The sequence below is a fragment of the Arthrobotrys flagrans genome (genome assembly GCF_004000055.1).
Source record: "Arthrobotrys flagrans strain CBS H-5679 chromosome Unknown unitig_0, whole genome shotgun sequence".
Lineage (NCBI taxonomy): Eukaryota > Fungi > Ascomycota > Orbiliomycetes > Orbiliales > Orbiliaceae > Arthrobotrys > Arthrobotrys flagrans.
In genome coordinates, this window is record NW_027137550.1 from 5,709,905 (window position 1) to 5,733,739 (window position 23,835).

Below are 23,835 nucleotides of genomic sequence, written 5' to 3' on the forward strand. Positions count from 1 at the left end.
CCAGAAATGACCTTTATGCCTTTCATAATAACTGCCATACATAAGTAAACAAGAATCTTCAGCTCCATATTTTTGTGAAATGTTAAGATCGATATTCATGTTGCCCGCGATGAGTCCGTTTCCTCATAGAAAGCTTTTTTGTTTCAACTTCAAACTACTGCATTCACGAAAACCGAATGGCGAACTTGAGGTAATGGGACGGTTCTAATATCAGAAAGGTCAAAAAGGCTTAGAGACTACGCAAGAGTGGTTGTTCAAGCTAAGTTCTATTACGTTAACTTTTAGTCTATAAATTATTCACAGTTGTGCGGGGTTAATTATTATAACTATTACAGTTCCTTCTTCACCTCTTTTCGTTTTTCCTCCACGAGCAAGTGGACTTGTTCACACGCTCTTTCGAGTTCCACAACAAGCTGCGGTATTTTGAGAACTTCGGCAACCTAAAGCAAAGTTAGCTATACCAGATCGACTGACTGTCTGAAATAATCAAAAATTCGCGGACCTCTTTTGCAGTAGGCTCTTCTATCAATTCAAACTCTTCTTGTAAATGCTCCTCAGCAGCTTCATCCATTACACCAGCTTCTGCAGCTTGTTTAATGGTTTCTTTATCAATATCGACATATTCGGCTACCCTCTCTATTTTTGTTTTGTAGATTCTGTCGAGTTGCGTGTCAGGCTGAGGATCCAGAAGGTTATTCTTCACCAGAAATTCTAGATGTCGGCCTCCTTGCAAAGCTATATTTCGGGGAGGTTAGTGGATTAGAGACGGTGAGATAAAGGCGATATCCGTACCTCTCCAGTGTGAGTATGCTGAAACCAAGTTAGCAGAGCACACACAAGTCATAGCTTGATCAATCAACATACCCCTAAATACAAGGTAGAAAAATGGGATATTCGGTATTCTAGCTACCGTAAACCTATATTAGCAATCCTTCTAGCAAATTTAACCCCATGAGCCACTCTTCTCAGGGGGCCACCTGCATCGGTACTAATGCGAATGGCGCAGATATCGGCATCCCAATGAAACACCATATCAAAAGTCGCCTGTGCATTCCGGATTTTTCTGTCCCTAATCTGTGTAATAACTTCGGTATCTCGCCCGGTGTCATCACCGAGGGAGGATAAATGACCGGAACTTTCTGACGTTCATTGTCGGGAATATTTCGAGGCAGGGCCGATACCGATTTAAGTGCCCTATTTAGACAATATTAGAATATTTCTGCATAGGAGCCTTCCATAAGATTCGTGTATTACCATTCTTGGTACGGTATCCGTCGGAGTAACTATCCAAAACGTTCAAACCCCTCAGTAACCCAAGCCCTATCCGCAATAACCAAGGCCTCAAAGTTGCATACCCGATTCCCATGGACTGTAAGCTGTTTCTGCCACCCTTTTTCATATTTCTCCCACCTCAACCAAAGGTCACTTGACTTCCTGTTCAGTCCGATCAATCGAGTCAGAATACGGCGCAAACCCAAACGTATGCCGGAAAATTTCGCCACTTAAAACGTACGTAATCGCTCTATCCAGAAGAGACCGCCTTTTGTTGGCTTCTTGTACTACGTGGTGGCCGTAAACGAATGCCCGTCGAGGGGTGAGCGGGATGAGGAACAAGCGCATCTGCGGCCTGCCCTTGCAGGTGCCTCGGCACCTATGGTGATGTGATATACGGGTCTAAAAACGGCGGACGAGGAGTTGGGAAAGCTCGATTCAACTAGATGGCATGAAAGAAAGTCGAGTGGATTCCCAAGGTCCTTGCCATGGCTTTTAAGGCGGTCCCATGGCGCTGACGTTGAAAAAATGCGAATGCTGCCTTCCTTAAGCTTAAGCTGGGCGCGAAAACAAGTTACGTATTTCACGCTAACCAGCCACACATGTTTGCCACACCGGGACTAGTGTGGCTGTGCTGTATAAAATTTCGACGTCACCATCGAATCGGAGATCGTGAAGGCAAGCCCCAACTAAAACATCAGACGAATGCAAGATATCGCTAGTCCGAAAGAAGGCTTGAGGTTCTTGAGCTCTTCCTGGACCTGGACCCACGATGTTTGTCGCATGAGGTTGAAATAAGCTTGGTGCGGGCGGACCAGTCATCTTGCTCCCGAGCACTGCCTCATTCCACGCATGACAAGGCCGTACCTAGTCAAAATCTGGCCGTTGGGCTGCTGAATGCCCGGCCTTTTTGGGCAGTTCAGCTGATCCTTTCGATCAAAGAAGCGCATGGTGCAGTTGGACGTTTTCCTAGTTCGATTCGCCTTATATCATACATTCCCATGGATCAAGAGCACCCCTGGCACAGATCTCAAGCCCGCGAAGCTTAGCTGGCTTGTCCCGATGGTGAAGGCCTGTCAAACCAGGCCCCACCAAACAAAGAAGAAGAAAAATTTTAAAAAGCTCCCGACAAAAATCTCGAGTTCAAATCGAACTGGAATTTATGCGATCGTTGAAGAACCAGAAATATGATAGCGCTAGTGTTAGGGAACGTCGTGCAGGACCCAGGAACCACTTGTTCGTCAAAACACGATGCAGCTCTAGCGCATGACAAGCCTTGCCTAACCTTCGACGGTAAGTTTCGAGACTAAATTAAGAAGGTCGGCAAAACAAAATACTGGGAAGCAAAAAAAAATAATTTTGAATTCAAAAATGAAGTAGTACTGACAGCTGTGGGATTCGAACCCACGAATCAAAGAAACAGGTGAATATATGTCGTGAAGACCTAAAACCTGCGCCATAACCACTCGGCCAAGCTGCCAAACTGAACGGAAGGCTTCAGATTGCATTACAGAAGCCCAGTTACGTCGACACCTCGAGAGCTGGAAGTGCTTGGAAATTCGTTGGAATTAAGCCTTGTGTTGTATTCAGTCAAACTGCAACAATTCTTCGTGTTACCTTCGGCCCTCCGCACCTTCCGCACCCGCTTCCTTCCACTACTTCCTCCATGCTCACGAGTGCGAGCAAATTCAAATATTTTCGATTCTGAAAGAAATCAGTCGCTGGAGGGTGCGTATGCACGCCGCCAGAGCCTCTAGCTGCAGGAGAAATTGGGGTGGCTGCTTTTTCATAGATCCCTGGATTATCGGAGAGAATTCATTGGCTGGACTAACCCTTTCAACCCACCTTCCGTCAGCTGATATCAGGGAATATAATAGGTAACAACAATCCTAAAAGCGGGGTCGATATGCCCAGAGGCCCGTCCGAGTGCCTCCTCAAGAGAATGTTAATCAGGGGTCTACGTAAGTATCATAAAAAGACAGCTCCGTCTCCCGTTCTTATTCGATGTATCAGAATCTAGAGCATGTGCGTGCGTTGTTCAGCAAGGTCTGGAACTTGCATAGTGATTGCTGCAGGAGTAACAGAAGATATTCACAAATCGATATCAAAGTTTGATGAATCATTTCCAATACTCTTTCCAAATCTTTTAGACTTTAGAGCGGTCAATTGACATGATCAGATGCGCTGCAGCCTAGTCAAGGTCGTCTCGATATCTGGATTTCGCGGAATTATCCACAACTCCCCGGTTATTAAAGAACCTCTTTTACAACAATAGAGAGCTATTATAAAAGATTTACGATGGCTAGTCACAACTATTCCAAGATATCCGTATCTAGCCTAAGGGCCTAGAGATATAGTCTCCCTTGGCAAACTCACGAACCTTGTAAGGAAAACCATCTGCTGAACCAGGTTCTGCGTAATCAGGTCACAGACATGCATGCTTGTCGATTCTCAAGACAAAGAAAAGGAAGTCTTTGGACCTAGTCGGGAAGCAATGTTCAATCTGCCCTCTGGGGCTTTCACTATAAACGCCATTGTCTTTCTTGTACGGTTGCCAAATCACCAGCCAACCATCCGACGAACGGATTGCGGGAAGTTTATAATTATAACGTAGCGCCTAAAAAGAGCTCTATCGTGACATTTCCTAGCGAATCACGCAAAATTGCAGGAGCTCTGTCCTCGTAAAGACACATGCCGCCGACATCTCAATTCCGTGCCGTCGAACCTCCCCATCCTTGGCCCATCCAGTTAGCCAGCTTGACCACACATCTGCATGGGCTGACTCTTGGCATTAACGTCTATCTCACAAAGTCAGCCGAAAGCCGCAAGCTCCTTCTCCCTCCATTATAGATTGAATCTTCCTCGGTTGGTTCCTTTAGGGAATTGATGCCCACCGGTTTAAAGATAGTAGCCTAATCGGATCAATTCCAGTTAGTTTGTCCAAAGGCCGCCGACGATGTCCAACAAACCTTGAAGCCAAGAACGCAGGATTGCGTACAGACCTATCGAAATACCAGATGCATTCCAAAAACAAGTTAGATTAAGCAGGTGATTCGTAAGCTTCTTCGAAATACCTTGCTATTTTAGTTTTTTACTAACAGACATCTTCAGGTCTGGGCAACTTTCGCTCGGATAAATGTTTACAGAAAACTAGGTGGTACAGCGGACTCAAGATTTCAAAAAGCTGGGCGGCACACTTGACAAGCAAATAAGCGGCACCACACAGTCGCCGTTGACAGGGAATGGATCAACGAGAGTGGTTCGGAATTCAGGCCAAGAAACATATGTTCCATCCCTCGATGTCTTGTCCGCTTACTGGTGTCCACTATCTTTCTCCATCCGTCCATATCGATAATGTTAACTGAGATCCCTAGTTCAGCATTTCACACTAGCTAGCACATCGGGTACGCAAATCTCCGTTCGAAGAAATCAAACGGAGACGCCGGTTGTTCTGTAGAATCTATACGTCATGAAAATGCAGTATCGAACAAACTTCTCGCATGATGAACGAAACTGCTGCCCCAACGCTAGTCCAGGCTCGGAACTCGGGAAGTTACCGGCTGTTTAAAGGAAGCCGGGGCATCCTCGTGGCGGGCACTGATGGCGGGTGAAGAAGCACACAAGTTGGCGGTCTTGGCCCAAAAAGCCTACTGGACGCCACGACCTGGGTCCCCAAGCTGGCAACCGTCCAGTTTTCCAACGTCAGAGCTAGAACGGCCTAAAAAAAATAAAAAATTGTTGAGACGGGATGGTTTTGGAAACGAAAGCAAACAATTTTACCAGAACTTTTAATAGAAACTCGAGTCTGTTCAAATGAATACGCCCAAGTGGCAATTAATCTCTAGGTCCAAAAGACCTTTGGCGCCAGTGTGTCTGCAAGTCCTACGCCGGCGTCAGCTCGAAAAGAAGTAATGGTGTGAAGCCCAAACTGACGGTTCAACACCAAGATAAATCACACAGGCTTGTCTCACACTCTTAAACCAGATCAAGCGAAAACCAAGAGAATGACCCGAACCTTCGGCTCCGCTTGTTTATACGATGAACCGAGCGGCCAGGCTGGACATTTTGCAAAGGCATCGCAATATAGCGGAAAATAAAATTCCGTAAAACTCTGCGTAATAGGGCGACTCGCATTTCATGAGGTTCCGCTGGAACACCAAGCGCACAAAGGTTTAGAGCGGTCAAGTCGATGGGCAGCGAATGACGGAGCAGCTTAGCACACACAATAACTGACTGATAGTCTCTGTCATGGCCCGTTTGGGGAACCATCGTGCTTTTGCCTAGAACTTGTCGAACCAAGGGGATTTGGAATCGTGCATGCAATGTACTTTTTTTTTTTTTCTCACAGCGCTCTTTCTCTCATCTATCATCCGAGATAGGTCACCATGTGTCATGACGATAAGCCATGGGGGCTTGCTGAAGCAAAAAAAGGTGGTGGACTGTTGCATCCATTCAAGCAGAGCCAGACCCTTGTGCACTGACTGGGATACAATAGCACTAGTTCGGCGCATAACCTACCTGCCCACCAGGCCCATGCCTTGCAGCTGGGGGTTTGCAGAGGGGGAGCACCGAAAAAGGGCTTTCTCTTGGGCTCCCCACCTTATTATAATACCTTTACATGTTCTAAATCTCTAACTGATCCAAACATTAGAGAAGTCAATCACCATATCCCTTTCTGGTTCCTACTTTTTGCACAGCCTCCCGGAGTATGGCAGCGGCCTTTGAATGCATTCCAGTTGAAAGTAAGTCTTTATCATCATTAGTTCCTGTTTCCCCAGATATTAGATATAGCTCATATCTATTCCTATTTCGTTCCTGTCACATCCTTTAAATTTAGACCCATGGATGGCATTGGGGCTGTGCAGCGGGTAGTCTAGCAAGCTTTGGCCAACAAACCGCTACCCGCATTGCAAGACTTTACATATTAACGATTCGGAATTTTATATATATCCAGTATGCCTGCAGATATTCTCTTACCTGGAATTGAGCTCGCTTCTCAATCTGAGGCTTTCCAGTCGGTTACTTCTTTCCACAGCGTCCTCGAACAGCATTTGGCAATCGAAATGTATCAGAAAATGGCAGCAGCACGCTGCGATGACGGATGTCCTAGCTCTAAGGCCTACGAATTTAGCTTTTTCAGAGTCACCTAGAGGATGGTTTCGAGCCTACATTCGCATCCAACGAGCGGTCTACTCAAACTGGCTGCTGAACGAAAACGACATTTCTGGATCCATGTGGCTCCTCTGGTTCAGGCATTACCTGACCGGAGTCGGAGTCGGGGACCAGCAATATCATGCTGTGATTGAATGGACTCCAGATAAGACCGTGAGAGCCGTCTCCGGTCTGCCCCTGCGGACTTCTACCAACTGGGAGGTCGTCTCAAATGGAGGAACGGGAGTAAAGGGTCTGTAATTCTTTTTCTAAAATTTCCAAACGTCTTTGTCTTCTTTTTTTCCCTGCTGACAATTAGGATATTGTTTGCGATACGATTAGTCCCCGCCTATCCAAAATACCACCCCTCGAGAGACCGAGTAACCTGGCTTCGCACCCTCGAGACTCACAATACCTACATGATAGCAGACAGTCCGGAATTTCTCAGAACGATCCTAGAACTAGACTTCACAATTCGCAACGAACTTTCGCTGCCTATCCCAGATTCGCTTACTGAGCAAATCGACTCCATAATCGCCCAAAGGAACGACGAATACCTACCCCGCCTTTCAGGTCGTTATCGCGAAGCCCTCGGAAACCTCGACGGGTCATCCCAAGGCACCCGTTCCATCCTTCTCGAACACGGAAACAACACAATAGGGGTGAACACTAGCAGCGCTACATCGTCGTCCTCGGACGCAGGATCAGAATCCGACGCCGGGTCGTCTGGTTCCGCATCCGCATGGCCATATGGAGATACGGTATGAAGTTTTTACCCGTAGCTTACAAATCCAAAAAAAAAAAAAGTGAAAAAGCGAAAAAAAAAATATATATATATATTCTAGTGAAGCTTGGTTTACTCGGCGTGCCGTGCGGGGACGAGGGAACGGGGAGAGGGGTTGCTCCACTGACCATTCCGAACTGTCCGACTGCTTATCCCTCTGTCCATCCATACCATTGTGCGTTCTCCACATCATGTACGCCGCCGACTTTCTCTTTAATTTCTACTTAACATTTTCCTTTAACATCTAAAAACTAAACTTTAAGCTTTTCTAAGGGTCAAGGGCTAACATTTTCATCTCGTAACGCTGTAACATCTAGTCAACCTACCCATATACACTCGCTCTCCGACCCGTCAAGAACCGTTCTCCACCTCGCGAGTGTGCACCTATAGTTACCAGTGCGTCTTCTCCTCCTCCTACAGAATCGGAGTCACCGTGCCGAGTGTCTTGAGCTAGTCAGTGCCTAACTTGTTCTCTCCAAAATTCCAGCTCAATCTTGGCCGGCTAAGGACCCATAGGTTATAAACTATTCCCAGTATGCATGTATGATCAAGGTAGTTACCGGTACCTTCCGTCAATCTCACTGGTTTATTGTCCTTTCCACGAATCCAAAGAATCCAGCCTCGTCCCCCTCCGCCTACCTTCGCTTTTTTTGACAAAGACCCCCAAACAAATAAAAAATAAAAAATAAAAAATATCTTCGATTCCAGTTTAGTCCGAGAGTCTCTTCAAGGCATAATGCAAGGTTGCGTGCAACACAAAATACCAACATATTACCCGCTGTAAATACCACACACACCAGATAGCTCCAAAAAAGCAGTTCCTCCCAGACTAAAATCCCCAAGGCGCCTGAACGGATAGAAAAAGAACCCCCAAAAAGTGTTTCAACCATGTTTCAATATCACAGAAACCGCTATCAGCCGGTATCCTCGGTACGTCGGAAAAGAGAGTAAGCAAGGGCTTATCCTCCGGGTTAGGAGAGTTTTGGTTTTGTTCTCTTTTTTCGCCTGTTTTTACGGAAGAGGTTGGGTTTTCTGATGGATATCGACCCGTGCGACCATATTGTGGATCCGTGACATGATATGAGAATCGGGTGGACCCTTGACCCTGGGATCTGGTACCTGGGCTGGAACTGGGGGTTGGAAAGTACCGAGCTACCAAAACCCCAGAAGTACCGGAAAAACCGGTCTGACCTCGCACGAATTCATTGGAAAGCTTTGTGAAGGCGGTTTCGTGTCATGTATTCTCTGCCATTTCCTCGCCCTTTTTTTTTGTTGAACTTGAGCGGCGGGAAAGTTTCACCATGTCTATTCTATCATTTGTCTTCGAGACTTTGAACTTGCTAGAATTTAGTCGTTTTTAATTTTAGCATATGCATGTTGGATAACTATATCGTGATTCAATCAATTTACTCTCAACAGCCAGGCATCCAACCACATCACGATTGATTCATGTCATTTGCCAAGAAATATCACGACAGATACTATAAATGCCGATACAGTATGAGTTATATAGTACGTATACTTCGAAACCTGCCGCTCCTCTGGAACGTTCCATGAACGGCCAGTTGGCCGGCCTTGTACCGTATCCAATAAATAGCGGCCTAACATTAAGACATATATAGCGCCTTATACAACGTCTCCTAATTCCCAAAGTTCTTCAAAGCCTCGTACGATATTTGTCTCGCACCCGGACCTGGTCGCGATACATTTACGCTCGTACGATCGTATTACTGAGGAACTCGTTGAGTTAGGATAGATCTAAAGAAATAATCCAATTCTAGTGTAGAATATAAATGCGAGCGAAGATTTCGAGCATAATTAAACGATTTTCAGCACCTCCAGCTTTTAATATGTATGGCAGAATTCCCAATGCATTTTAAATAGCGTTTTCAATTTCAAAACGCTTTATATGTTGACTATGGATATTCGAGCTTCATCGGACCATGCACGGTTCTAGAACCCTAGCATAAATCAAGGTAAAGAAGAAAAAGTACGAAGGACATTTACCACAAAAAAAAACGGTGCAAAAAAAATCGAAAAAGGGGGGTAAATATCTCTGAGAGCGTGGGCACCCCCCTCAGCTCACGAATCAGGTGATCGATTGTGGTGAGGGATGCTTAACTCTCTATCCGTCATACTAATATATACCCCCTGCGTAGGTAGTTCCTACACAGTATAAGTTATGCCTACTCGTTCGAATTTTTCATATAACCTCCCCTCCAGCCGGTACAATCAAGTAAACTTACACCCACCAAGGATGTCACAAGCCCACTTTAGGCAGGTACCGCCTCATGAACAAGAATACCTCATGTTCAGCATACGTCTACCCAGAACCCATCCAAATGCTTTCCTCAACCCCGATCCTTCAATTTCCCTTCCGTCCGTTCTTCCATGCATAGAACCTGTTCGGTAACATCTTCCTATCCTTCGTTTCGAAAGTAACCAGGGTCTGAAAACCGCACACAAATGACGCATCCTTCAAACATGATATCTGCGGCTTGTCCAGCTGTTGGGTTGATCAACTAAACCCGGCCGGTGGAAGAATATCGAATTCTATACGTGAAACCAAGTAGCGATACCGTTCACGTCCCCAACAATCCATTTCAAGTCTTCGATTCAACACCATTCCTCTAACTAGCCTATAGAGCTACACTACAGCGACACTACAGCGTTAATACCCTTTTACAAAATTAACCGCTCAGGCTCGAGTATAGATTCTGTACTTTCCTTTCCACTACCTCTTAAAAAAGACCCGGGTTTTTGTCTTTCGGACTCGGATATTCCGAGAATATCTCACTACTATTTTCAAAGACTGAACTACTCTATCTCCCTCCGGGATTGCTCATTTGCGAGACAGACTTCCTAAAAACTAGTTCACAAGGACAACTTGATTGACTATATGGCTCTTGTGCAGTAGCTTCGTCTTCGTAGCAACTGTTATATATCCGTAGCGATATCACTTCGTGGAGGCTGGTATACTAGACCATCCTTACCTGAATGCCATCTCACTTTTTCCCAGCCTGATCTACGTTCCATAGATCTAGACATATGGTATGGAGATGACACACCTAGCTATCGCGAACCAGCCACCCTACGAATCTTACACACATAGCCTCAATAGTGATATTCATAGTCAAAGAAAAGAGAATACATTTCTACTCATGTACATACCCCCCCCAAAAAAAGAAACACCCATCTAATAAACCTCAAGCACATACCTCCCATCATCCTTCAACTCCTCAATCCTCCTCCTCGCATCAACTTTAACCCCCTTCCTTCCCGCCTCAACCGCAATAGCCTCCATCAACACTTCCTGCACGTCCGGCACCGGCCACGTCGGTCCACACAAATAAAAGCTTCCAGCTTCTTCCTCCCCATACGCCTTCACAATCCTTTCAAGACTTTGTCTCATCCTATCTTGAATATAAACCTTCTCGGGTTGATCTCTACTAAATGCCTTTCCAATGTACGTAACCACCCCTGCGGCTTCGTAAGCTTCCCACTCTTCGCCGTAGAGGTACTCTTCTCGTTGGTGACGGGAGCCCATGTATAACAACACGGAGCCGATGGGGATACCTTGTTCCTTCTGCCATGCGCGGTACTGTACGAAGGCGCGGAAAGGAGCAAGTCCGGTTCCCAAACCAGCCATGATGAGTGGCTATAACAACAATTAGTCACAATTCCCCAAGTATACAGGGAAAGAATACAACATACCTTCGTACTCTCCGTCGGCAACTTCATAACACTCGGCTTAACACTAACCGTAACCTCACTCCCAATCTTCAATCCGCTCAAATACCTCGTCGCTTGTCCAAACCTATCTCGTCCCTTAGGATCAACCCAATTCACAACCACAATCAGCAAATGCACGCTGTTCGGGTGCACCTGCTGACTGCTCGCGATAGAATACTCCCTCCTCTTCATCGGCGATACAATCTTCGCCAAATCGTGGAATGAAGGATGAGCCGACCCAAATTCAAGAAGAATATCAGCATAAGTAACCGTATCAACTTCCGCACGACGTTTGAACTCCGCTGCTCCCTCGGCGGATCCAAGCGTAAGAAGTTCCTTCTTTTCCTTCTCATCTATTGCGAACTCCGAGAGGGCTTCATAGAACTTCTTCGGCGGGCGGCCAAAGATGTCAATGTTCTGGCTGAGAGCTTGGAATATAGTCCTCATTTCCAGTTGATCGGGATCATCCCTTGAAGGAACTTCGACAAGATCGTCGGCCTCAAGTCCATAGAATTTAATGAACTGGTTAACCTCCTCGGGATCGTTATGCGCATGGATACCCAACGCCTCACCGATATCATATGTCATACCGGTACCCGTAAGATCGAACTCAATATGGAAGATGTTACGATCATACGACAGCGGAGTAAGTCGCTTGTTCTCCTGTACTCGTACGATAAAGTTGGTAACAGGGAGGTCAGGGCGGAGGGCATTTTGGAGTTCAAAAGCCTCGCGGAAGGAAAGAACGATGGCAGAGTGGATTGACTTCTTGAGGAGATACTTGGGATCTTCCTCGGATTTGGCGCTATTGACGGTGAAGCTGTTAGGGTCGAAGGAGGACGGGAGGGGTTCTCCGACAACCTCGGCTTCGAGCCAAGATTCTGGGACGGCGACCTCACGGACATAGGTGTCGATAAGGGCGGCGACTTCTTGGATAGTCTGAGGTTCAACTCCCTTATCGATATCGGCAAGCTTCTCGCTGATAGCAGAAACCTTGTCGACCTCGCCAGAGATACGAAGGAAGGCAAGCTGCAAGAGCAAGTTCTCCTTCTCAGGTGAGAGAGCAGTATCCTGCGGTACATCGAGAATATAAAATTTGGCCTTCTTGTGTGCCAAAGCCTTCCTCAATTGAGCCGGAAGCTTAGCCTCGAGATCTTCATCCTTAACGGGGCTACGAAGGAGTAGTGTACCACCGGCCTTCACGCCGGAAGCAACATCGTAAGATAGAGTAATCTTCGAATCGTTCACAACGACCACATCAGCTTGCGTGACATCGTAGTGAGCCTGAACGGTCTCCTTAGCACTCCTGATCCAGCTGTACGTAATACCAGCCTGTGACAGATTGTCGTAGATCGAGGAATAGGTGACGTTTCGAGAGCTATCAGAAGCCAAAAGCCTCGTGATACTGCTTGGTGCTTCTTCGCCAGCGGAAACGTCAAGATCCCAGAAGACGTATTGAGAGACGGCTTCGGCTTCGACGATCTCGAATCCAGCAATATGGGAAGCCTCGGCCGCCAGAACTTCCTCTGGTGGCGAAGCGGACGTGGCTTTCTGCTTAGCAATCTGGTCGAAGATCCAGGCAAAGTCAGAAGGTACCCAACCTTGTTCTCTGGGGTATTTGACGTCAACGACCGGAGGAGGGATGCTCCAGTCCTCGGCCATAGTCAAAGCAGCAAGTACATCAGCATAGAGGGAGGACTGGACGGAAACATCGTCAACAGCAGCTTGATCGATGACCTGACCGAGGACAGCAACCCTCTTCACAGACTTTGGTAGAGCTTCCAAGAAGTGTGTCTCGGAGAACGGACGGTAGACTCGCACGGAGATCACGCCGACCTTCTCACCACCTGCTGCCAAACGAGTAGCAACTTGGGCAGAAACCGAAGACTCGACGGATCCGAATACCACAAGAACAGCTTCCGGTTCGCTGTGTCCGGCATATTCGAAGAGTTCATAGGAAGTCCCGAGTTCCGAATTGAGATTCTCGAGAATCTTAGCAACTTTAGCTTCGGGGTCAACCTTCTTGCCTATCGTCTTTTGCTCGGCCAGAATGGATTGGTAAGTCTGGTAGATACCAGCCTGGTCCAAAACATCAACGACTTTGGCAGTTTCCCGTCCGGCTCGAACGCCATCGTAGATGTGAACGGTAGGCAGTACAGCGGACACCAATGTCGAGAAGAGAGCCATATGCTGGGCATCATGAGCCGACTTTGACGAGATAAGGCCGATTCCGGCATCTTGGGCGACCTGTAGGGCCGAAGTATAATCGGCGACCAGATTATACCGGAAGGGAGAGTAGTCGACGGCTGCAACATGGGCGACGAAGGGACTGGAGACGGCATAGAGCATGGAAAGCTGTTCGAGGGCATTTCGCATTTCGAGGAGAGTAGCGGTGGATGCTATGACGGTCTGAGGGATATTTCTTTTGGACAGTTCCCTGTCGTTAGAGAAGACGTAACCCAGCAGGACAGAGGCAGCTCCGGTCCTGGTTTCCAAGCTGGTAATTGCGGTGGGTCTGCCGTAAGCATTGGGCTGGGATTTATCAGACCATTCTTTGGCAGCAGTATCGAGGTCGAATGTCTCCGGCGAGTAGGAGAAGACGTTATCTGAGAGAGAGTATCCAACGTGCTGTACGAGCTGCTGGGAGGTCAGATAAGCCTGACCGGTGATTTTAGAGACATCATGAGGGGTGCCGAAGGGAAAGGCGGCTGAACCGTTCAGAATTGACGGCTGAGGTCGTTCTGGTCTGCGTTCTTGGGAGAGAGCGAATTTTGAGGTTTCCCCGTTGGAGACAGGGCCGGTTGAGGCCGAAGCCGGGGTATCGGGAGCCTGCAAGTACATTGGATTGAAGAGTAACAGATTGGCAGCAGCTGAGGAAGTCGACTGCAAACCGGGACGGGACAGAGACTGCAGAGAAGAGAAGGAACCGGTGCGTAGGCCTGTTGCGAAGGTGGGGGAGGGGGATGGAGACGGAGTGCGGGAGATGGAGGCCATCTTTATATACTACTAAATTTTTTTCCTTTGAGGCATCCAGCTAGCTAGCAGCAGAGGCTAGCAGCATGTACCGTGGGAATAGAGGGTGCACTGTACTATGTACGGAGTAAAGTGTAATGGATATATGCACGCCGGCACCTCGACACGGGGGGCAAGAGGATAGCACCCAATTGTCCTAGCACATACAAATGTCCACACAATCAATGCAAATTGGTCAGCGAGGCGACCGAGTAATGAGGGCCAAAGCCGACGACGGACTTTTTTTTTCGATGGAATGCGCGCCGATGGCTAACAAAAGGAGGATGAAATTCGATCACGCAATTTCAGGGTCGGTTTCTATTGGCTAATGGGATGTTCAGTGAGCTGTTGAGGACAGGGATCCCTGGGCTGTTACTATTTGGGAGTCAAGTACCTGATTATGTAATACACCACCACTCGCTCTTCCATGTACCGCCTGGACTTCCCCCCGTACCCCCATATTCCCTCGTTATGTCATATTCCCCCACCGCACATCCTATTATATCGGCATATCCCCATTGCATATGTGTCCCCACACCGCACAACCCCATATTATTATTATATCATATTCTTCTCAGAGACCTGCTTGTTGTAGCGCCTCCCAACTCGACCTATCCCTCTCTTCCCAATTCCCAGCCCCATCAGCAGCAGCAGCAGTCGTCGGAACAGTAGTAGTCGCATTCGCAGTGGCGGTGGCGGAGGTGGCAGAGGAGGAGGTGGCAGCAGTAGTAGTTGTAGTCGGTGTTAAAAGTCCTCCCGCATCGAAAGTACCCAGCGACCCCAACATCTCTCTGATCTTCGCACAAGCCTTCCTATTATCTTCCGTCTCCTGTCGCGACTTCTCCAACTGCTCCTCCATCATGGAAATCAACGTCTCCCTCGCCTGGTGCGGTCGGTAGTTATTGATGAGTTCGTGGATGTTGATAAGATGGATCCTTAGATGATACACCTTCTCCGCATACTATTTCCCCCCATGATCAGCCACCGACGAAAAGTAATCGGTATAAATTGGAATAGATATAAAGAATATCTACCTCCTCCGGCGATATGCCCATTATTCCCACTAATTCCAAGTAATTCAATAGCAAGCTCTTGCTCAGTCGCCGTAGCTCCTGCGCCCGATCCACGTTGCAACTCTCATTGTTCGGTTCCGGGAATAGTTGTGGGATATTTAGTTCTTGGAGTGTCGGGTGTCGCTCTGGTAGCTATTCGCCATAATTTCATTCGTTCAGTCCGTTGAATATAAATGCCAAGGATATACCCGGCATGTTAAAGAGAACGAAACGTACGGTCCAGATCTGCCCAAAACTCTGGTACTTGTCTGTCGGCGGCTTCGGTGGAATCAAGCACACCAGTTCTGCCGGCAGCCCCTTCGGCGCGTTATCGTCCTCATTGTTCTTCGCGGCTGTCTGAAACTCCTTTAGTTTCTCTTGATTCGCGGGTGTGAAGTTTGTGTAAAAGGTCGGAGGTGCTGGAAATAGCGACGCCCTTCGGCTGTCCTGCTCTTCTGCCATCCTTTCTCTATCGTTTCGTCTATGTGGTGAAGTGAATCAGTGTAGTGCCGTGGGGTGCAATGAATCGAATCGAGGCAGGGAAGAGAAGGGGAGAAAAGAAGTGTGGAGAAAAGAAGGGCAACAAATGAACGACGCTAGGCGGAGAAACACAGCAGCTTCCCAATCGCAACCTCCCCAATCCAGCCCAGCCCGATCTTCAAGTAGCAGGGCCACATGAGGACCTATATGACTATGCCCTCCCCGCACCCCTCCAATCCCCCCTCCCCCTCCCGTCCCTCTTCCTCCTCCATGCCTTCATCTCCATCCGTCTTCTCCTCCGCATCGCGACTATGGCGGGTACGTGTATATACTTTTCTTCGCTTCGTTTCATCATGGACATCCATCTAAAAGTTACTAACAGTACCTCTCCCAGACCTCCCGCGCCGGCGACTACCTCGGCCTCCTCCTCCTGGCCCTCTCGAACGTCACTCTGATGCTCACCGAACCCTTCCATAAAATGTTCACGATCGATGATCCACGTTTAAAATACCCTCACGCGTTAATAGAACGGGTCTCGGTTCCATACCTCCTCGTTCTCGCGGTTCTGGTGCCCTTGGGCACCATATTAGCCTGGACGGGAGTCCTGCAAAAGGGAAAACCGTTTTTACAATCGAGCCTTTTGGGATTGGGGAATAGTTTGTTACTCGCGAGTTTCATCACGGACTTTATAAAACAGGGTGTCGGACGGCCTAGACCGGACTTGATCGATCGTTGTCAACCCGTACGATCCTCCCTCCTCCATCCCCTCCTTCCCCACTCCGTATCATCCTTCCACCTACCAAAATGCTATCATACCAAATTGGCAGTACTAAATTATTAATGCAAAAGACATGATTGCGGGAATCAAATAAATAGCGCGAAGACACCCCGCATAACGAACTAGTTACCTTCAAAGTCTGCTACCAGACAAACCACCATATCCTCCACGATGGATTTCGATCCTTCCCCAGCGGTCACAGTTCCACCGCCTTCGCCGGCCTACTCTACCTCTCCCTCTTCCTCGCCGGTCAGTTCTCTGTATTCAGACCTGGTGCGGATTTGGTCAGAGCTTGTGCTGCTTTTTCGTACGTATCCTACTCCTTCTACTCTCATTATGCATGAAATTTGAAGGAAATCATAGCTAACGTTAGAATAATATCATACAGAGCAACAATCCTAGCCGGCTACATCGCCATCTCCCGTCTCGAAGACTACCGTCACGACTACGCAGACGTAACGGTGGGTTCCTGGATCGGTATCCTCTGCGCCTACTTCTCCTACCGTCGGTACTTCCACCCACTGAGATCGGTGAGGTGTAACGAACCTTATAAAATACCATCGGAAGAAAACGGGTACGAAGGGGTAAAAGGTGAGGATCATGATGATGAGGATGAAGAAAGGGGTAGGAGGGGTAGGTTGAGTGATATCGAAATGGGGATGGTGAGGGGATGATTGTGAGATGTTGGAAGTTGTGATGGTGGGTTACGGTGAGATTGTAGTTTATCAGGGATGCTTTTGGGAATTCGGTGTATTATAGCCAGCGGGATTGGGAATTTGGGCGGGAAGGGCGGTCTTGTTCGAGTGTTTGAAATGACAATTCGTTAAGCCAAATGATAATGGTTACGATCACCAAAATCACGAAGGATATAAATTTCAGCATACAAAACCAACGGGAAAAAGGCTCCCGTTGAATGCTAAATCACGAATGGCCCGTGCTATCGATATCGCTTACCTCCAAAAAATCTCCTAGTCAGAGACATCATATCAGACCACCCGCTGATTCCAAATATAAATAAAATAGCAATCCCGAGCTCCCGTCCATCCAGATACGCGAGCAAATACAAGATACTAGCTTCTGGGGTGAGTTAACGGTGAGCTCCCGTGCACAACAATGATAACCCGGTCGGTTCTCACCCCAGGTTCCCGAGCCGACCCCCGTAAGCTGCCGAAACGCCCGCTTGCTTCGCTGCTGCTGTGTAACCTTTCTAGATGTACCAGTTGATTTTTCTTCCCACGAAACGGCTGCAAGAGGAATCGATCGAGTGATGCCATTTTCTGTCCAATCCGTCGGTTATTGGGTACCTCGGTAGAAATGTATATATATACATATGTATACATTCCGCATCCGATCAAAGGCGTATACGAGCTGAAGAGGCTCACCTTTCCTTCCGCTTGCGCTGGACGGGAACTATTGCGGCATTTTAACAAAAATCGATCGAAAGAGTTTTCGTCCGGTCCGAAGGACCCCCCCTTATCGTAGAAAAGCGGAAATTTGCGATAAAGACGAAGCGTCCATTCGCACCGGCTTCGCACCGAAGACCAATTACTGAGACTCCTTAGTGTGCGATATCATCAACACCTTTTTGCCAACGCATTCGATCACGGACGGGTCACTACGGTCGTGTCCCTTTGCAATCTAGTCACTGTGAAATCTAGAGAGAGAAATTGTTTTAAGCGTAATAAAATTCATATTCCAATAATTGCATGCAATCTATCTAAATTTTTTGTAAAAGGGAAAAAAAAAAGAAAACCAAAAAAAACTCGCTGAAAACCAGTAAACATTAAGTCATTCAACGCCTTTGATGCAAGGTGTGAAATCCAACAAAAGAGACCTTATTCGAAGCAAAAGAAAACCGAATCGTATTACAACAAGACATTAGAGCGTTTTTGGTATCCTTGTATAAAAGAGAATAAGAAGCAGAAAATATGTAAGGTAGAAGAATTTTGACGACAGGAAAGTAGTCATCAAAAAGGTTCAAAGGAGGCCATGAAGAAGAAGAAAGAAAGTTTACAACTGAGGTCCAGCGCTCAAAACCTCCTTGGTAACACCGTCCTGGTACTTCTTGAAGTTCTCGATGAACTTCGAAGCCAAAGTCTTAGTCGAGCTTTCGTAGCTCTCGGCATCTCCCATCCAGGCCTTGCGGGGATCCAAGATCTCATCCGGAACACCGTTGCAAGTCTTGGGAATGGCCAGGTTGAAGACCGGGAAGTTCTCGAACTCGGCGCTCTTGAGGCTGCCGTCGTGGATGGCGTTCAAGATCGCTCGGGTGTAGCGGAGCGGGCATCGCTTGCCACCGGCGGCGGCGGAGGCACCGACCCAACCGGTGTTGACGAGCCAGGCGTCGGCATTGTGTTCGGAGATCTTGTTAGCGAGCATCTCGGCGTAGCGCATCGGGTGGAGAGCAAGGAAAGGTTGTCCGAAGCAAGCGGAGAAAGTGGCCTGCGGTTCCGTGACACCTTCCTCGGTACCGCTCATCTTGGAAGTGTAGCCGGAGATGAAGTGGTAGGAGACGGTGCGGGAGTCGAGCTTGGAGACCGGTGGGAGGACACCGGAGGCGTCGCAGGTGAGGAGGATGAGGTTTTTCGGGTGGCCGTCGGTGATGCAAGGGAATTTGACGTTGGGAATGTATTCGAGTGGGTAGGCGGCACGGGTGTTCTCGGTGAGAGTGGTGTCGTTGTAGTCGACTTCACGGGTGTACTCGTCGAAGATGACGTTCTCGAGAACGGAACCGTAGCGGATGGCACCGTGGATTTCCGGCTCCTTTTCGCGGCTGAGGCCGACGCACTTTGCGTAGCAGCCTCCCTCGATGTTGAAGACACCGGTGTCGGTCCAGCAGTGCTCGTCGTCACCGATCAAGGCACGTTTCGGGTCAGCGGAGAGGGTAGTCTTGCCGGTACCGGAAAGTCCGAAGAAGACGGTGACGTCACCGTTCTCACCCTGGTTGGCGGAGGAGTGGAGAGTGAGGACGTTGTGCTTGATTGGCATTTCGTAGAACATGACGGTGAAGATACCCTTCTTCATCTCACCGGCGTACTCGGTGCCGAGGATGACCATTTCCTTCTCGGCGAAGTTGAGAGCGACGGATGTCGAAGAAGTCATACCGGTGGTGTATTTGTTGGCTGGGAAGCTGCCGGCATTGTAGATGACCCAGTCGGGGTGGAAGTGCTCGAGTTCTTCTCGGCTCGGGCGGATGAGCATGTTTCTCATGAAGAGAGCGTGGTAAGCGCGAGCGCAGACGACACGGACGTTGATCCTGTAGCGAGTATCCCAGCCGGCATAACCGTCGACGACGTAGATGCGGTCGCGAGTGTTAAGGTAGTCGATGGCACGTTCGCGGTTGATAACCCAGGTGTGGTCGTCCATGGGCTTGTTGACGGGGCCCCACCAGATTTCATTTTCCGAAGATGGCTCCTTGACGATTCTCTTGTCGCCGGGCGAGCGGCCGGTCTTCTTACCGGAGTAAGCGCTCAAGGCACCAGAGGAGGTGATGGCAGTGCCGCTCTCGAAGACGAGGGCATCTTCGTAGAGGGTGGAGACGGCAGGGTTGGAGATGATCTGAACTCGGTCGTAGTCAATGTTGGCCTTGTCGTGAAGTTCCTCCTCGATCTCAGTGTGCTCCGTGACGGGACTGTAAAATGCAACCACATCATGTTAGAATCCATGCGTATGATGATAACTTTGAGCTATATATTTTATCGGCCTTCCGGAGAAAGCTTAGCATCGGAAAATGTGTGACTTACGCAACACCCTTTGGGTGTAAAGTCGTCTTGTTGACAGCTCTGGACGAAACCATTTTGAAGTATTTGTGTAATGCGGATTTGCAAGAAATATGCGAACGGTACGGATGACCGGATGATGTGATTTGGTTGAAGTCTTTAGAGGAAGAGTGATAGGAATGTCGAAATTGACAGATTTCAGAAGACGATCTTATAGAAGGTCGGATGTGGTTATATTTGAGAGATCGCTGGTGGCGGTGATGATAATATCCCGTAGTTGGAATGCTACTGCTGATTATGATAAAAAGTTATTTCTCTGTTCGAGTGAATTCTTTTTATATCTGCCTTCGAAGACAAGATGTGTGGTAGGAAAGATGCAATCAGGAACTGTTGATCGCTTGAATTGAAGTCAAAGACAAAAGCATCAACATCGAAGGGGAGAATGGCCGAACTTTATAACATTTGCATCGAGAAATCCAGATATGCCTCGCCCGGCGGTTGGACCCGATCTGTGGCCCCTGAGGACAATAATATTCTCGCCATGACTTGGATTGTTCCGAAAAATCGACAGCAGACTCTAAGCCATGCGACATCCAAACCTCCAGGTTAGCGAAAACTGCCACTTTTGGCGTTGTGTGGGCGAAAATGCGACAAATGGAAGTGCCTGCATAGCTCGACCGAACCTGGCCATCGGACAGAGGGCGAGGAGGTACCCGAAAAGCACGACAGCAGCGTCTTCCCAGGTCTGGACCAATGACTGGTCATCCTTTCCCAGGGCGCAGAGTCACGAAAGGAAGGGCTAGCGAACTGTACCCGATTCATCTTTTTTTGTTTTTTGCCATCATCGTTAGCACAGGCGTCCCCGCAATACGGGAAGATACGGAAGGAGGTTCTGTGGGAGAAAGGTACCTTGGGGGGCTGTCGGAGAGACTCGGAATCTCCTCGACAGCTGCAGGTTTTTCACTGCTGGACGACCGTGGAAGGCTAGACCTTCGGTCTCAAGAATCAGACACGAATGCAGGGAGGCAAAGTCGAAGTCACTTTTTTTTGATTATCTTTGTTTGATTCTTTCCCTTTCGCTGGAGGGTTTGAGATCAAGGGGATGGTCGCGAGATGAGTACGAGTACGAGTGGGGATAGGTGCAAGTGGACAGAGATATCGTCTACAGAAGAAACCACAGCTGGTATTACCCTCAAGCTACTCCAGTTCATCCTCCTGATTAGCCCAGCAGGCACAGCACGGTACCGTGCTTGCTGCTGCTATCTGTTGGACTCCCAGAAACAGCTAGGGGTCCCGTTCCGAAAAAATCTCATTTTTTGCTATCTACAATCTAGCCATATACTCTTTCTGTTCAATGCTGCATTGACCAGGGGACCCATGCCCCCTTCAAAAACTGACTGCATACAAGATGGCAAAAAACCCGAAGAGGTAAAAGAACTTGGCATGATGAACGAAATTTTTAATCGACATCAAAGCTGAACGGCTTCAAACCAAGAAATACCCTTCTAAGCGGGTCCTTCTACCCGAAAAAAGTCTCGAGTTTGTCGGCTGCCTTGGCGGGCATTTCGTCATATCACCAATTTCCACTTGCCTGACTAGATATGTCTCTCTCTCCTTTCTAACGGACGCTACTTCGCAAATAGATCATGAGGTTCCGTTTGCCTACCCGGACGCTAAGAAAAAACGTCATTCTGATCATGAAATCCATCATAGCATCGTGAAATTCGGGCAAGGAATGTTAACTTTCGAGTCAGCTTGCAATCTTCACATATTTCTTGTGTGGTATTCTAGAGCGTCACACGAGCGTTATCCTTGGAACTTCAAAGCTAAGCTTCCAACCCTTACACAGTGTGCAGATAGGACAGGTAAAAGGCCGAGAAGAAAGCAATTATAGCACTACATGAGAAGCATTGAAGTCGTAATCAACGAACCCAATCAAGAAGTCAGGATACCATTCAGCTGCAGTTCAATGTAGCAAGACGGATTTACCGAAACAGATTCGAGGTTAGTGGGTCCATGAGGGATATATTAAGAACGACCAGTTCCCGATCCCAGCCCAGCTAACAGCCAGCCAAAAGTGAGCAAAGCCCGCGAAGGGCTTGCATCGATGAAAAGCGTGAGTAGCCGAAATCTGGGGTAATACAGCGTGCTATCTGGGCCAGACAATTCGAAGCAATGTGGTTGGTCGGTTCTAAGGTGAAAGTGGTTAGGTGTGTGGCCGTGGGTAGCTTCGGCCTGTTACCAAAAACAGGTCCGCCCACGATCACGAGCATGTGAACGAAGCGGCCGTAGGGCCTTGGGAAAAAGTCTCAGGTCGGCAACACTCCATTTTGCTGGTAATTTTTTTTTGTATTCGTTCCTTTTCGGATAATTGTTTTTGCCCTGTCCTCAGAACGGAATAATTCTCATGTAATCGTTCAAGTTCCTCTGCTAGTTCCTTACGCAACTTTCTTGAAAAGGGATGCAAGTTCTTAAAAAAGCAGGATTTTTTTTGTTTTTATCACTCATCCAAAACTTGCAAAGGAATGGCATAGCTATAATATCAAAAAAAAAAAAAAAAAAAAAAAAAAAAAAAAAGCATAGGTACGGCAAAATTCGCGCGATTCGATTCGGGAATCATCTATGACCGTTGAAAAAAATTGGACCGTTTTTGAAACCTGCAGTTTTCGTGTTGCATGAGAATGATATCCACTTCCTTTCTGACTACGATGATATGACCTGATACAGGGATGCATTAGAGGAGGAGATATCGAAATGATCCTTTCAAGGACGTTTCAGGTTTTCCACCTCCAAAAGACCGGCATGACTTTCTTATCTCGGGAAATTTGTACCCCTTCAATTTAGATATCGGATGAAGTTGGAAGCTCCAGTGGTTTGGCTGAACGACTCATCTCGAGTACATAGTACATGCAGCCTTACAGGAGTGGGAGAAGGGAGAAAAAAGACGCAAGCTGATAAGATGTTAGAGAAAGTACACTAGCCGTGAAGATCTTTCGGACTTGTTGCTATGTGATTACCAGCGCACATGCTTTCAGTCCCGTCCGATGTCTGTAGGTACCATCGAGTAGGACTTTCGGCGTGTCCGTAGTATTTTTTCGGCAGACGAATATTTTTCCGGGCCTTCGCAAGTAGTTTTTCTCTCTCTTAAAACATGTTATCCGGCCGAGCTGTCAAATGTCTTTGGATGAGCTAATCATGATTCTTGCCACCTATTTATGTATACATCTATCGGCTATGCAGCCCCAGCAATAAGAACCGACGGCCACACGGAAACGGGGTCCCCACAATCTGATTTCGGCATCGCCACTGGAACCCGATCTAGATTTATATCCCGCGGCCCGAATGGGAGACAACCGCGAGAAGAGTCTAGAGGATTCGAGCCGAGAACTAAAAGTCCACCGAAGGCGGGTTCCGTTCCCCGTCTTCTCGGGCTCAAGGATCCAAAATCGACAATGTAAACATCTTGACGTCCTTACCTTCTTAAATACCTTTGAGCATCTAGGAATCCGGTAGGCTCCGAACCGGTAGTGATTCCAATATAGTGACAATATGCGAAGAATTGGCATTCGAATTAACGAATATCAACGACGTTACATGTCCACCCGACGCGCTTTGCAGCATGAGGAAGCTCTGCATTGCCAATTTCTTAAGCTCTATCCTCGCCACGCCCAACCCTCGCTACCGTTGCGAGAGGCGTCAAGAATGGCTGGTGTTCGCATTCTTCACCTGTCAAGAAACCACCAATTATGCGGATCCGAATGAAGCCAAGCGTCGCGTGGTAGTCGAACTCTGGTGTTGGATTTTGGGCTGGCCATGCACAACCACATACGGTAAGCCTTGCGTTGTTCACTTGCC

At 47.9% G+C, this 23,835-nt stretch overlaps 6 protein-coding genes across 7 annotated transcripts; 2 read left to right on the plus strand and 4 right to left on the minus strand.

Moving 5' to 3' along the window:
* Positions 1 to 329: 329 nt before the first annotated feature.
* Positions 330 to 1,620, minus strand: DFL_004681 (uncharacterized protein; the record flags this gene model as incomplete). The annotated part of the gene is made up of 8 exons (XM_067633817.1): positions 330 to 440; positions 503 to 735; positions 793 to 810; positions 865 to 902; positions 982 to 1,194; positions 1,255 to 1,283; positions 1,356 to 1,434; positions 1,514 to 1,620. 8 exons carry the CDS (start codon positions 1,618 to 1,620, stop codon positions 330 to 332), a joined length of 828 nt encoding a protein of 275 aa, XP_067491948.1.
* Positions 1,621 to 5,980: 4,360 nt separating this feature from the next.
* DFL_004682 (uncharacterized protein) lies at positions 5,981 to 7,723 on the plus strand (the record flags this gene model as incomplete). The annotated part of the gene is made up of 5 exons (XM_067633818.1): positions 5,981 to 6,014; positions 6,227 to 6,676; positions 6,766 to 7,184; positions 7,525 to 7,603; positions 7,695 to 7,723. 5 exons carry the CDS (start codon positions 5,981 to 5,983, stop codon positions 7,721 to 7,723), a joined length of 1,011 nt encoding a protein of 336 aa, XP_067491949.1.
* A 2,680-nt stretch (positions 7,724 to 10,403) lies between these two features.
* Positions 10,404 to 13,933, minus strand: DFL_004683 (uncharacterized protein; the record flags this gene model as incomplete). Its single annotated transcript, XM_067633819.1, has 2 exons — positions 10,404 to 10,865; positions 10,922 to 13,933. 2 exons carry the CDS (start codon positions 13,931 to 13,933, stop codon positions 10,404 to 10,406), a joined length of 3,474 nt encoding a protein of 1,157 aa, XP_067491950.1.
* A 592-nt stretch (positions 13,934 to 14,525) lies between these two features.
* DFL_004684 (uncharacterized protein) lies at positions 14,526 to 15,465 on the minus strand (the record flags this gene model as incomplete). The annotated part of the gene is made up of 3 exons (XM_067633820.1): positions 14,526 to 14,912; positions 14,986 to 15,156; positions 15,241 to 15,465. 3 exons carry the CDS (start codon positions 15,463 to 15,465, stop codon positions 14,526 to 14,528), a joined length of 783 nt encoding a protein of 260 aa, XP_067491951.1.
* A 288-nt stretch (positions 15,466 to 15,753) lies between these two features.
* Positions 15,754 to 16,935, plus strand: DFL_004685 (uncharacterized protein; the record flags this gene model as incomplete). Of its 2 annotated transcripts, none has more annotated exons than XM_067633821.1 (4): positions 15,754 to 15,801; positions 15,866 to 16,225; positions 16,360 to 16,568; positions 16,650 to 16,935. In XM_067633821.1, the coding sequence occupies 4 exons, from the start codon at positions 15,754 to 15,756 to the stop codon at positions 16,933 to 16,935; spliced, it is 903 nt and encodes a 300-aa protein (XP_067491952.1). The 2 variants fall into 2 exon arrangements, with proteins under 2 accessions (XP_067491952.1, XP_067491953.1); XM_067633822.1 differs by having other exon boundaries at positions 15,878 to 16,225.
* A 1,336-nt stretch (positions 16,936 to 18,271) lies between these two features.
* On the minus strand, positions 18,272 to 20,057 carry DFL_004686 (uncharacterized protein; the record flags this gene model as incomplete). The annotated part of the gene is made up of 2 exons (XM_067633823.1): positions 18,272 to 19,892; positions 20,005 to 20,057. 2 exons carry the CDS (start codon positions 20,055 to 20,057, stop codon positions 18,272 to 18,274), a joined length of 1,674 nt encoding a protein of 557 aa, XP_067491954.1.
* Between the last annotated feature and the right edge of the window lie 3,778 nt (positions 20,058 to 23,835).